General features: G+C 40.8%; 1 protein-coding gene across 2 annotated transcripts in view; it reads left to right on the top strand.

Moving 5' to 3' along the window:
* Ptr (patched domain-containing protein) overlaps positions 1-4,758 on the top strand; it is a 66,500-nt gene extending 61,742 nt beyond the window's left edge. The window contains exons 9-10 of one of the 2 annotated variants that reach the window (XM_076324228.1): positions 3,203-4,556; positions 4,620-4,737. In XM_076324228.1, the coding sequence (XP_076180343.1) occupies positions 3,203-4,556; positions 4,620-4,624 (1,359 nt within the window). In that variant the 3' untranslated portion in view covers positions 4,625-4,737. Of the gene's footprint in view, positions 1-3,202 lie in introns of both variants that reach the window. The other variant, XM_076324227.1, reaches the window with a different exon arrangement.
* The last annotated feature ends 9,966 nt before the right edge of the window (positions 4,759-14,724 follow it).

Below are 14,724 nucleotides of genomic sequence, written 5' to 3'. Positions count from 1 at the left end.
ACTGAAAACTTACAATTATCATCGGGGTGGTCAAGCACTGTTTCTGAGTCCATTGGCGTGAGAATCACCCTGTAGAATAGGGAAAGCCTTTCGTCTCGCGAGGTGTTCGACCAGGAACCGAGACCAATCTCCGGAGAACGCGTTACGGCGCGCCGTGACGCATGATCCGACACTCGCAATTATGTCACGTTGCCCCGCTCGATACATCCGCGCAAACAACTTTCTCCGGGCGCTGCGGCTACAGCTGGCTCAGAATTGAGGAAAAGTGACGGGTCTTGTTGCATCAGACGGTACTTTCGCGATTTTTGCGCCACGATCGGAGAAGATCGTTCGCTCGGACGTCCGGGTACCGTTGCGAGTACCGCATTCTACGCTTTAACGGGGTTCTGTTAGATGGACTTGATCGACATCCGGATGAGCTAGAGGAGTGTTCTATAGACAGTGTTCTAGGTGTCCAACGATCTATTCAAAGCGGTGGCCGTTTTCCATCTTCAAATCGAATTACAGTCAAAGTTAGATAACTGCGTAAAAATAAGGACACGGTTTGGGCACTTGTCCATCAGAGATATTGATTTTTAAACTCCAGAAAAGTAAGTCGAATACCATGTGTAGGGAGTAAGGAAAGGCAGTGTGGGTGGAGTGGGGGAATTATCGGGTGTACCTATTGCTACACTGACATACTAGGTATAAGTTATAATAGGTATTGGTATACCGTTATAATAATATACTGCTTTCTCCCACTCCTTACACGGAGGATTCAGTTTCTATTATATTGTAGTTAGGTATACCGTTATACCTTATATCTGGTATACCGATACGATACGTACACCCGTTACTTTTCTCACTCTGCCCATTCTGCCTGCCCCCCACTTTTTACACATAAGATTCAGTTTATGTCGAACCGTCCTTTGAAATTCGCCTTTGTTTGTGTCGGACGTGGAAAAAGATAAACGAAAGAAAGAAGTCCGAGAACTGAGACAAGGAAGAAAAAGATATCGATGATATAAATTATGAATATGCAATGATGAAACTTTCTTATTTTTGGTTCTTTTCGTACGAAACTTTCTCGTATCATTTATTAAATAAGTAAATACAATTCAGATTCTATCGTATTTAATTTCATTTTAACTAGAAAAAATTTCATCGTTACATTAGTGTTGTTTCATGTATATTAAAGTTCGAGTTAGATCGGCCGGTCGTCGAGCTTCGCGAGCTTGCCCCTGAGTGGTGGGGATGAACAACAGGCAGTTATGCGGTAGGTCGTTTCTTGCAGTTATTCAACTTTTACCGTATTTCGATCGTACTTCCTATCGACCTTCCCGAGTATTGCGTGATTTTCCATTACATAATGACACGTGTCGGTTCGTGAAACCAATTTCAACGCGTCGAAAATATAACACTCGTGTTGTCTATAGTTACCAATTAGTTTCGAATTTAGGAATTTTTGTTTGTTTTTAATTCTGGGTTTAAGGTTGTACTCACTTCGTAGGTTATTAGATATACCATTCGATTATTATATCCTGTGGAGTATCAATCGATCTGGTCACTGTTTTCTAAATAAGCTTTTTGGAATTTTTAACCAATTTAATTAACAAACTTTCAAACATTCAAAGACTCAAACTTTCAAACATTCAAACATTCAAACTTAGAGTCTTGGACCCTCTCTCTCTCTCCTACGTAACTTAAATAAATTAAAGAAAGGTTCTTTTCTACATAAAAGATTTTCTCCCACGTAGCTTAGATAAATTAAAGAAGATTATTTCAAATTCTCACTCGATTCGATTTTTCTCACAGTGCACTTTTTTCCTAAAAATCTTCCCTAAGAATATTGCTGCAACGTTCGATCCATCTCGGTATTTCGATCGTAATGTATATTTTCACGCTCGCGTTTTCCTCTCGTCCTGTTTTCTCAACTCACTCAACGATTATTGCGATGCGGTTTATAGTTCCCGTCTTTCTTCTCGGATATCGCCTCTTATTCAACGCATCCAAAGTTCGTGTCTCCGTTTTCTCTACGGTTCTCGTAAATTAGATCATATAACTTCTCCGTTTCAACATCCCGCTTGGCTGAACATGTGGAACAGATGCGTTCTTCGTCTCTACCTTGTTTACAAGATCCTTGCCTCAACGACGTGTATTTACAGTAATTCCAGCTTTCGAGCAACAAAATCAGAACTGCCACTTCGCTCGAAAATGCGGTACGTAGCGATTTTTATCTCGAGAGGAAGCTCAGAGTCGCATATAGTGCTCAGAAGCGTAACAACGAAGTTAACTCGAACTTCTACGAGTGTAATTCGATATTAAAATATTCTACAAGTATTCAAATACTTCGAACGAACTTTAAATTTCATCGTTACTCGAATATTACCATTTTAACGCACTGAGAATTCTTCGAAACGATGGAAATTAAACGAGAACGAATTCTATCCTTCCGTGACAAAATTAACAAATTGGTTCACAAACGTATTCCTGTTACACTTTCTTCCGCTGAAACTTTCCTATAATCTGAAACCCAGTGCCTGCTTTTTTTTTTAATCAAAATGGAAACAGTCTATAAAATATCGTTAGTAGAATATTTTAAATAAAAATAAAATTCGAAACAAAACGATGAATTTAATATCAAAATTCCGTGGGTAAACTATCGAATCCAGAACAAGAACAGCTTCCTTTTCTTCGAGCTCGACAATTTAGAAAAAAAACGAAGTCGATTTCCAAATTGTAACATTCAACGTTGCTTTTTGCAAAATCGACTAATCTTGTAATATTTATTTGTAACTCGTCCGGTCATCGATTAATCTTGTAGCGTTTATTTGCACTCGTGTGTTCATCGATTAATCTTGTAGCATTTATTTTGTACTCGTTCTGTACATCAATCTCGATATCGTTTAAAAAGACCTTGTCCCGATCTTGACCTTCCCTCGCGTCAGGGAAAGCACGTTTCGACCAAACTGTTTCTTCTCGTCGAAGGAATTATTAATTCGCGCAGGGAATCGGTTGCCATAGTTTCCAAAAGAGACGACTCCGGTCTGTTGAAATTCGTACGCGGAAAACACGACGGACAGACCGGAAACAAGAAGGCGTAGTTGCACGTTACGTCCCGAGGGAATGCTTTCTTTGGATAGTTGTCACGCACGTGGCAAGGGATAGACAGTAACGTTCGTAGGACATCTGCCTCACGTTTCTCTTTCGTGGTGTGTTCCAGGTGGTGGTAAGCGGCGAGTACAACTACAGCGACCCGGTTATCCAGCAACAAATGGAGAACCTAACGAAGTCCCTTGAGTCGAGCAGCTACATCAGTAGCCACTCGATCTTCACGGAGAGCTGGCTACGAAATTTCCTCAACTACATGAACTACTACCAACTGGAGTCGAACATCACCGACGAGAAGAGTTTCGTGACAGCATTGAAGACCTGGCTGTCGCCGGAGAGTAGCTTCTCGTTGGACGTGAGGTTCGACGAAACGGAAGAACACATCGTGGCGAGCAGATTCGTGATCCAGGCGGTGAACGTGAGCGGCACCAATCAGGAGAAGGACATGGTGAAGGAGCTGCGCCGCATCTGCACCGATTCACCGTTGAACGCCAGCGTCTTTCATCCCTATTTCGTCTTCTTCGATCAGTTCGAGCTGGTGAAACCGACCAGTATCCAGTGCATGGTGTTCGGGGCGTTGATCATGATGCTGATCAGCTTCATCTTCATACCAAACGTGCTCTGTTGCCTCTGGGTGGCGTTCTGTATCATCTCCATCGAGCTAGGGGTCGCTGGATACATGGCACTTTGGGACGTCAACCTGGACAGCATATCCATGATCAATCTGATAATGTGCATAGGGTTCAGCGTGGACTTCACTGCCCACATCTGTTACGCCTATATGAGCTCCAAACAGAAAACACCGGACGATAGGGTAAAGGAATGCCTCTACAGTCTGGGACTACCGATAGTCCAAGGTGCCACGTCGACGATTCTTGGTCTGATCGCTCTGGTGCTCGCCGGCACTTACATATTCATGGTGTTCTTCAAAATGGTCTTCCTGGTGATCTTCATCGGAGCCATGCACGGTATGCTCCTGCTCCCTGTTCTGTTGTCGCTGTTCGGACCTGCCTACACCGAGGAAGACGACACGGAGAAGACGCAACAGGGGAAACAAACGATGCCGGATAACGACCTGGCCGGCAAGCTCCAGCAGCCCTACGTGATCCCTCATCCGAGTCTCTCGTATTACCATCCCACAGGGACCGCGAAGAGTCTCCAGGGTAGTCCGGCGACCAGTTTGGCCGCGTTCGAGGAGAGAGATCCCGGTCTGGGGACCAGCGAGGACAGCAACTCGACGGAGAGTGGCTCCTCGCAGAGCAGGCGACGCGAGGGCCAGCTCGAGCAGGAGAATCACAGGCGTCACGACGTATGGAGACGGTTCATCGGTGTGCTTTACGGCGTCTCGCAGTTCCAAACGGCCGCGCAACCATTGCCACCGCCGCCGGACTACACCAATGGGCCTTACGTCGGCCCGTATCCCGCTTACCAGTCGGCCAATCAGCTCCACAGAGACCACAGGAGAAGTAAGTTGTATCACAACCTCCATCACTCGTCGAGGTACCTGACCGATCCTCGGTATCCCTAAGGATGACGTTCGACTGCGCGCGGTACACGGATGCAGCCTGCAGACCTCCACGGTGCAGAGAGAAAGGTATCAAGTTTCCTGATCGTTTTCTTCTCTCTTGGTTCGAGATTGGGATCCGAGTTCGACGCTACCCGGTATACCACGGTACCGCTGACCGAGAACGGAAACTTTCGTTGGATTTGACTCGCATACGGATCCGTGGAACGCCGCTATTGGTGAGGGATCGGTGTATACGTGTCAGGACACCGACGACGACCACGAGTACACCGTGGAGAACGCCGAATCTCCGGTACCAAGTTCCGCGCGGTGTCACCGCGGCCATCGAAACTTCGTAAGCGGATCCCAAGCCGCGGAGATCACTCGCGCGTAGGCGAATCCCCGTCCGAGGACAGTGAAACGAACCTCGGTCGCCGATGAAGGAACACAAAACGACCAGTGAGAACGTCGGTCGATCGGGGGGTGGGACATGTTTTTTCTCATATTTTTAACCAAGTGCGCGCGAGATGCGTTTCCTGGGACGAGATTGTTTTTTTTTCTAGCACGCGACGAACGTAGAATGTTTAGGATATGTGCTCGACGAGCACGAGCCTCGCGCGCTCGTGGCGTGCACACCGTGAGTGTGTGTTCTTCGACACAGCCGCGAAATTGGCCGACCCCAAATCGGTTTTCCGCTGTTCTTTTCACGAAACGTGAGCGTACGACTTGCGAGGAACGATCGTCCGATCGGTGATCACCGATTTCCAGGACACTTGGCACCTGGAGAAATTACGAACCCGTATTTCTTTTTGCAAGTGGACGATACTCGACTGTTCGAGAGGGTGACAACTGTTTCGTAGTTGCGCGAGACAGTCACTCACGAAATCTCAAAGTTGTGCATTGCTTTTGGAATTAGTGACATCTCCACGTTGCAGATTCCTTCTCGCGACTCGTGAAATCTCAAAGTTGTCACCTTTGTCATGTTTGAAAATCGTAGCTGCTGTTTTTCGATCTGTTTGTGTACTTGGAAACTCGAGGAAAACTTCTGGTCGTGAATTCGAGCAAGAAATCTTTTCAATTATTGTTAGTTAAATTACTTGAGAAATTAATAACAGTAGAGGAAAAAACGTAGGTGGCGCCACTGTAGCCAGTCGGATATTTACGAAATGGTAATCCGATCAGTGGCGCCATCTACGACTTACTAGAATTTTATTCAGACACGATTGCCGATCACAGACCGTTCTTTTGTAATTACAATTTTTAGGGAAAAGATTTCATTCCTTGGACACGTAGATTTATCAATTAATATAAAAAGAAAGCGGATGTAATATTTTTCAACACTGTGTGGCAAGTTTCGTAAAAGTCGGATATTCCTTGGGCGATGTTCCTTGTTAGAACGTAGTTCTTTCTCGCTAGTTACTAATCCTTTCATCCTTTTCCTCTCTTTGTTAGTTCGCTTTAAGACTCATTCCATTCCTCATCCACTTTTAATATGTTTTTCATTTATCTTTGAAGTCTTCTCTGCGAGTGATCGTCGCTCTTACTGATATTTATGTAATTTATGGAAAGAGACTTCAGTAATTTGTGAAAAGACGTGGAGAACTGGTTTAATAAGGGACGATGAGTGAGAACACAGAGTGATGTTTTTACAAACGATGCAATTAGCGATAACATACCCGTGTACACCGCCGATCAAAAGTCTTAAGACACCTGCTATTTTTAACGAAACTCGGGTATTTGGATTAGATTGAGAATTTAATTTTCATTTATTACCTGCTATAGAAGGAAGTTTCCGAAATTGAACTCGAATTGAAACTATTCGAATAATGTAATGTTCGAATACTTTACAGGTACTCGAATTTTTACGAATAAACTTCGAATATTCGAGTATTCGAATACCTTAAACGAACTTCGAATATCGAGTATTCGAATATTTTAAACCAACTTCGAAAATTCGAATATTCGAATATCTAAAATGTACTTCGAATGTTTGACTATTCGAATATCTGAAACGATCTTCGAATATTCGAGTATTCGAATATCTCAAACGACCTTCAAATATTTGAGTATTCGAATGTTTTAAACCAACTTCGAATATTCGAATATCTAAAATGTACTTCGAATGTTTGACTATTCGAATATCTGAAACGATCTTCGAATATCGAGTATTCGAATATCTTAAACGAACTTCGAATATCGAGTATTCGAATATTTTAAACCAATTTCGAAAATTCGAATATTCGAATATCTAAAATGTACTTCGAATGTTTGAGTATTCGAATATCTGAAACGATCTTCGAATATCGAGTATTCGAATACCTTAAACGAACTTCGAATATCGAGTATTCGAATATCTTAAACGAACTTCGAATATCGAGTATTCGAATATCTTAAACGAACTTCGAATATCGAGTATTCGAATATCTTAAACGAACTTCGAATATTCGAATATCTCAAATGTACTTCGAATATTTGATTATTCGAATATCTGAAATGGAAATAAAGTTGAAAAAAGAACGACGAATTTGAAGAATTTGATTTCTAGTCCACATCACATTATTCGAATATTACGAATATCCAGATACTTGATTAGTGCATCAAATATTCGAATTATGTTCGATCGTTCATCTGCAGGTAACAGGTTTTCGTCCGAACTAGACAATCATTATATTTAGTGGGTATCAGGATATTTTTATGGACGACACAATGAGATCCAATATACAATATTTATCGTAGTAAATTGCGCACGTGTCAGGCACGAAAGGTTAGGTATTGAAAACAAATCGACCACAACCAGAGCAGCCATATTGAAATGAGGGAATCGCTAGTATTACGAATCAAAACAGGTTAATACTGTCTAACAATAATTTTACCAAATAACTAAAAAAATATGGACCAAGCCTAATTTCAGACTAGAATTTTAAAATTCACTTAGAGCAACTCTCATCTAATTATAAGTACACGTTTAATGTTACTTATTTGACAAGGTGACGATCGAATTTAATCGTTCGATTACCGTAATTGGTTAACAATATATTCCAAATTGTTTCAATTCGTTAAGAATTACGGAAATTTGGTAAATTGTGTACCAAAGGAAACGAGACGATATTACAACAATAAAAAAGTATATCTTTGGCAAGTGTACTAAAATTGATAAAGAAAGAAAGATATAGGTTTTATTTTTTTACGAACCGTCTAAAATATACAAACGTATCATGCAGTTCCTTTATCCTAGCGAATGTTAAACGAGATTAATATTCCGCTAAATTATTCAACGGTTGCATAATTTTTCTCGCGAAATATAGCAAGTGTCCTAAGACTTCTGAACAGCTGCGCACATTTGTTACATTTGTACCTCGAGCTGTATACACGATGCGTTCCATTTACCATTGAATGCGTCACTCGATTTGTCTATTGTTTTTTTTTCTTTTTTTTTGTAAGAAATTTATACAAATAAACGTAATTGTATACTTTTAGGTTCGTGTAACTAAATGGCAGGAATTACCGCACACGAGCGAACCAAAACGGTTCGCTTCAATTCGAACGATTGTTCGCGATCGTTCGATGATTATGATCCTAGGGATCTCGAATCACGAAACTTTTTACGTAGCGTTTAGGGAACTGTTCGCAACGAACGACAATTTGCTCAAGAGAAATCGAAACCAAAACGCACAAAATGGAAATGGCCCGAACCAGATTTCTACTCCGAGCACACCATTGAGGATTTGAACATTTAATGGGAAAAAATCACATCGAGCAAAATCGATCGATCCATGTGGTGTAACCAGGGCTTGAACAATTTCGAAAATAATTGTTTCAAACTGTTGTATCAAGGTTCTAATCGAGACAGTCATGAAAACCAAAAGAATGTAACTGTTACGGAAATATCGGTTTCAACTTGTATCGATTTCGATTATCGATATTATATCGGTTCCATAATTGTTATCTTTCAGTTCCGTATCGATAACAGTTCAATCTTACATGATATTAGTACATTCTTCTATTTTAATATAAATAGGAATCCTAAATAAATCTATCATAATATAATTTTCACTTTTTATCGAATTTATGTGAATGTTACAGAACAGTTACAGAACCAGTGTAATATCGGTTCGATAACTGTTACTTTTCAATTCTGTATCGATAACACATCAATTCTAAACAATACTACGTTCTCAGTAAATATTAGTACATTCTTCTATTCAATTAATTACAATTCTCACTTTCTATTAAATATGTACAAATATTGCACAACTATTACTTTTCAATTTTGTATCGTCGAATAGTTCAATTACACACACTACTAACACATTCTTCAATCAAAATTCATGAAAAATCTCACTTTTCGTTAAATTTGTACAAACGTTGCAAAACAGTTACGGAACCGATCTGATATCAATTCTGAAAACTCGTTAACGAGATCGAAACGAGACAGAAAATAAAATCTGTTCAATTCTCGTAACAGTTTCGTAAATCGAAACCGATATCGTAATTGCTTTCGATCCCTGGACGCAATTTGTTGTGCCTTACCGAGCAAACGAACGCTGGTTTTACATAAAATGGAAAAGAAAACACAAAAAAAAGAGATAGATAAATAGATAAATTAACTTGACGCAACCGAACGGGAGCGATTCGAATCGTTCGATCCGTTGAAATTCGAATCCGAAAATTTCGATGGACGTTCGATCGTGAAAGTAAAGCGATCGCGTTTCGACGATTCGCGAAACGAACGATGTTAAGTGTGGTATCGACGAGGAGTCCTAAATAGTCGAAGAAATCGGCTGGTGTCCTGCGTATCGAGTAGGATTTTTCGTGTACAGCGACGATATGTGTACGGTGCGTGTTTACGAATAATTGAACGCATTGTATACCGTGAATTGTCGCGGACCGGCAGCTGCCATTGAAAAAATTCATGAAACAATTAAGCGAAATATATTCTGATAACGATTTCCCGATCAATGTTTCCGAAGGTTTTGCACCGTTATTTCCGCTAACGAATGTTTCTTTACAGTAACGCAATCAAACAAGACGAGAGGACAGGTGCTCCGATTTATGGAAGAATTAACAAACATTTGTTTCTTTTATATATGTATTTAATATTTTTTATTTTGATATTCGCGATTGTTTCGAATATACTAGCGAAAATGGTTGAATTTTGGATCTGGCGTTATATAGAGAGGTAATTATTTTTCATGTATAAATACAGCGATAAAAGAATTTTGCACCCCTTACTCGAATAATACTAATTACCTTGTCGCATCCTTGTCTCATTTACGATGGAATCGCGCAACGAACGAAACAAATTGGGGAAATAATGCACGCGTGAAAGTGGGAGAGGATGATGGGGTCGTTGAACGTGGAATTTTCTAAAGAAGGATAATTGTTCGCGCATGAACAGGAAGTGCGAAGAATAGAGGGTCGTTTAACTTCTTGAAAGTATTAAACTGCTGAATTAGCTCCAGTAGGGCTGGAAGTAGTTGTTAATCGCCATTAATTATCGATACGGTAATAAGTACACGCGATAGGGAAATATTAATTAAAAGAACTGTGAGAAAATTAGGGATTACCACCGTATCTTCCTCGAACCGATATTTCGAAACACGATGTACGTGGCGGTCTCTATCTCGCGGAATATCGAAGACAATTGACCATTTCTACCATTGAAACGCGTGTAAACGTTTCCATTGAACCTTCGTGGTTTGTTGCGATACTTTCTTTCCGTTTAATTCCCAAAAACCGTTACGAAAATGATCGTTGAAAATACCTGCTCAAGTCGAAGTAATCTTTCGAGAGGCAGGGTAACAATTTGGAACAGAACAGTGAGGCAGGTTGTCATCCGACAAGCGCATCGTAATCGTGGATTTAAATCATTCGTACCGAGTGCCAGTTACTGGCTGTCGGTATAATTGCAACGGACTGAGAACTATTCGTTGAACGGACCGATAAGTTCGTTTCACGAATGAGTCATCGGATCTGTACGAGTCGATGATACGGCAGGTTTCTGTAAGCTTGGAACAGAACCCGTTTTACGTCGTTTCGATCGATAATTAAAAAGAACGCGTTGAATTCGACGATTATCGGTTTCGATTTAACTGAGTAGTCCCGAATGAGTTTTAGATAATTTTTTAATTAAACTTTGAGAATGTCGTTCGAGTCACCGTTTAACGTGGATGGTCGATCGCTGCACTCTAATTGTTTCCGGAAAGAGCAAAGTGGAGAGAAGGATAAAATGCAAAAATGTGCACGCAACCGTAATGCCGGAAGGTCCAGAGAAGAATCGAACCTTTTGGAACCTTTTCACTCCTGCTCGGAACTCCAACCGTGCGTGAAACGTTCACTTTAAAGTCGACATGTCACTTTTCGAACGTTCTTCGTTCTTTCGGGACACTCGACGACTTTCAAAGGGCCTTTTCTCGACCAAAGGTTACTTTGGGATCCTTGGTCTCACGTAGCAGAGAGATTTCGATAGTCTTTGTATTGGTAAGATGGGATCGTGATTTTTTCAAGAACGTTAATGTTTTTCAGAGTGGTGGAGCTTTTCAAAAATCTTTGAGACTTTGACTTGAACGTCAATGTTCTTCAGAGAAGCTTTATTGGAGCTTTTAAAAAATCTTTGAGACTTTGACTTGAACGTCAATGTTTCTCAGAGAAGCTTCAGTGGAACTTTTAAAAAATCCTCGAGACTTTGACTTGAACGTCAATGTTTTTCAGAGAAGCTTCAGTGGAGCTTTTCAAAAATCTTTGAGACTTTGAATTGAACGTCAATGTTTCTCAGAGAAGCTTCACTGGAGCTTTTAAAAAATCCTCGAGACTTTGACTTGAACGTCAATGTTTCTCAGAGAAGCTTCAGTGGAGCTTTTCAAAAATCCTCGAGACTTTGACTTGAACGTCAATGTTTCTCAGAGAAGATTCAGTGGAGCTTTTAAAAAATCCTCACTTCGAAAACTCTTTCGAAAGAGTTTCGTGACAGATCATTGTAGTGGGGGTCCTCGAGACTGTTCGAGAGAACTTGAAAAGTACAAGAACTCGCGCTTATCTCGAGCCAGTCAAATTGTGCGTGGTCTATCAATTCGAGGAGTTCGCCAGCTTTCGGTTCTTTGTCGAGAATCTTTTCATCGGGTTCTTTCTTTACTTCGATGGAGTAGCATTCGCAGAAACAGCAAACGGTCGGATGGAATTGTACGCTTTTATAGTGTTTCAACACGGAAGTACTTTAAACGTTTTATCGTGTCCCTTCCAGTGATGAGGTCTCGGTGGTATCGAACGCGGCGTAAAATGGCGGAGCAATTTGTTGTCGGAGAAAACAGTCCATGATCGGTCGAAAACAGTACGCCTCAGCGAAAATGTACGAACGTCGAGTAGGTTATTTCCATTCCACGTTAAAGCCGCGTTTACATATCGCCGGTTTGGATAGTCGCGGGACGAGTGGTCAGGTTAGAAAATAAAAAGAGAAGCCACGCCGAGTCCTTAGGTTAATCCTCTTGACGTTCCACGCGAAAGAAACACAGTTTCTCGGGTGTGCCTGGTGCACTTTGATCCATTTCTATTGGCTTGTTTGGATAGTCATTTCTCCAAAATGGAGAATATATAATTTAATAAAATTTTTATACGCTCTAAAAAAATCGTGTTTCGTTTTCACCAAAAAAAAAAACAAAACGAAATGACTCTCCGAACAACCTAATATCGTTTAGCACGTTTCGTCGCCGCTAGCCTTAATCCTCGTTGTGCAGCGCGTGGGTCTTTTCGGACCCAGTTAGACTTTTGCTCAATTGTACCGTCGACTTTCCGTAGAAATTCATAAAGGTATGGTAAAGTAGTCGAACGTTCGTTCGAAATACTTGTGCGAGCGAGGTGAAGTTACGGGTCAGTTCAGACCCACGCTTGGTCCCTTCATGATCGTCTGAACCGCACAATTCACAGCAGTGAAACCCTCAAAGACGGTGATCCGTTAAGTGCCCGCGTACCAGATTGATCTTTGAACGCATTTATGGCAAAATTGAAGCCTCCGGATGCAGTTTTGTTATTTCACACTCTTATTTCGAACCGTAGAATCCCCCTGTTCACATCTGTGCCACGTATTTTGCTCCACGATGTATACGTACACAGTCAGGTGCATCTGCAGTGGATCCGAATGCATTTTTCTCAAAAACGATGCACAAATTCTGTTACTCCATATTTCTGCCTTATTCTAAGCCATGGAATCTCCTTGATTCCATTTGGATATTATTCATTGGATACATTCATTTCTGGATATTATTTCCAACCGATCGGAACTCGTCAGGGAGACAAGTAAGTCATCTCGCCCGGAAACAATGACGGTTCTACCTACGAAAAGGAACGTAGACGTTGAACTGGCCTCGGGTCTCGGGCGGACCCTATCGTAACGACCATATTGGAATATTTATGTCCCCGGTATTAGAGTATATTTATAAGGCCAAAGTTAAATTCGATCCGGACCCCTTAATCCGGATATCCGCGTCTAAATTCGCGCACCGCAAGCCGTTGATCGGACAAATTGATTTCCCTTCACCTGGAGGATGGACTCCTATTGGCGGTCGTATGTCCTGGTATCACTGAATGAACATCATTCTACAGCGGCACCAACACAATCTGACAACGGTGCGCAAACGTCAACAACGTTATTGGACATAGGACGTCCAATCAAACCTGTATTCATGGCACGGCAATATGTTGTCGGTCCATGCGTCCGCAACATCCTACCACGGCTCAAGAAATTTTCACTTTTTTACCAACCACTGCGAGGTACATTCTACCCTGAATACGCCAGTTTTTAATTTAGTCCGGCAGCTCCGTGCCCAATTTACAGTTTAATTGGTTCACACTTTGGCCTAGTTGATCGAATAGAACGGATTGAACCGAATTTACGGCGCATTCAGAGACACCAGGAGACGCGGACATTGAAATTGACGCCTTCGAAGACAGAATCGTCCAATTCACACCGGTTAATCCAGAAATGCCAGGTTTATTTGCAGTTAACCGGGACACTTGCGTTCCATTAGTGGAACTGCGGAAATATTCATCGAGGAGGTTCTTCGAATCGTCTCTTCGATCGCGTTTGAAATATTCAATGCCGAGTATTGAATTACTATTTTGTCGGGTAAAGGTGGAATCGTGCTCGCTCCTAGCATCGACAGATAAAATTTTTTAATAATTGATACCGGTACTAGTGTATTATTTACGCACGATAATAACGTGTAAACGTTTTGACTACGGTTTTGGGATAAATGGCGTTAATCGATTTACCATTGGAGAAAGCAAGTGAGACACCGATAAGAGGAAATAATTGCCGTATTGAAAACGAACGAATCAATGTGAATTTACGGTGAAAGGTCGGAGAATAAATGAATGGAAATTCGTTCGAATATTGAATAAGTCTTTAAATTTTCCGAAGAAATTAATATTGAGAAGAATTTGCGAAATTGCATGAATAATTATAACGATAGAGACAGTTAAGTTATAAATTGTTTGTTTTGGTATAGAAACTCGCGATAAAGTGAAAGAGATATTTTTAGTTTCTAATTTATTCAATGTAAGATCGAGGGAAAAAAAGGAGAAAAAGTTTTTTATAACGATAAATAAGCTACAATTGTTCTTGCTAGAATGTTTTGTCGATCAATAGAAAGTAAGACAATTTTAAAAATGAGAAAGCTACAGCTACTTTTGCAGACGCGGTAGGTTTGCTTTCTAATATATTTCCAAATTATTTTAACTAATTTTTTTTTTTCAATAACGTTACATAACAATGGATGCACGAATTCCACTATTTGGAAAATTGCGTCTCATTCGCTAATGAGTGATTTTAACGCGCTTTATGTGCAAATAATGAACGAAACATACGAGTTTGCAGTGCGCCCGATGAGTTCCTCCAATTAATGGTGTTTTGTAATTAACGGAAGCTCTCAATTTATGAATTGGCTCAAATTCTGTGGATACATGCCGAGACTGTTTTTACTCAAAATTACGTACACTATTAAGGCTGATTTTTAAATCACGTTTTCAATTAAAAAGATTAAGAAAAAATTGTGTTGAAAAAAAGATCCACATTGCACAAAATATGTCTGAACATGAAAAAGGTTTGAAACAATCGCGATGATCAAAACCTGAAACAT

This window comes from Ptiloglossa arizonensis, chromosome 12 (assembly GCF_051014685.1).
Source record: "Ptiloglossa arizonensis isolate GNS036 chromosome 12, iyPtiAriz1_principal, whole genome shotgun sequence".
Classification (NCBI taxonomy): Eukaryota; Metazoa; Arthropoda; class Insecta; order Hymenoptera; family Colletidae; genus Ptiloglossa; species Ptiloglossa arizonensis.
This window is presented reverse-complemented; position numbering and strand designations above follow the sequence as displayed.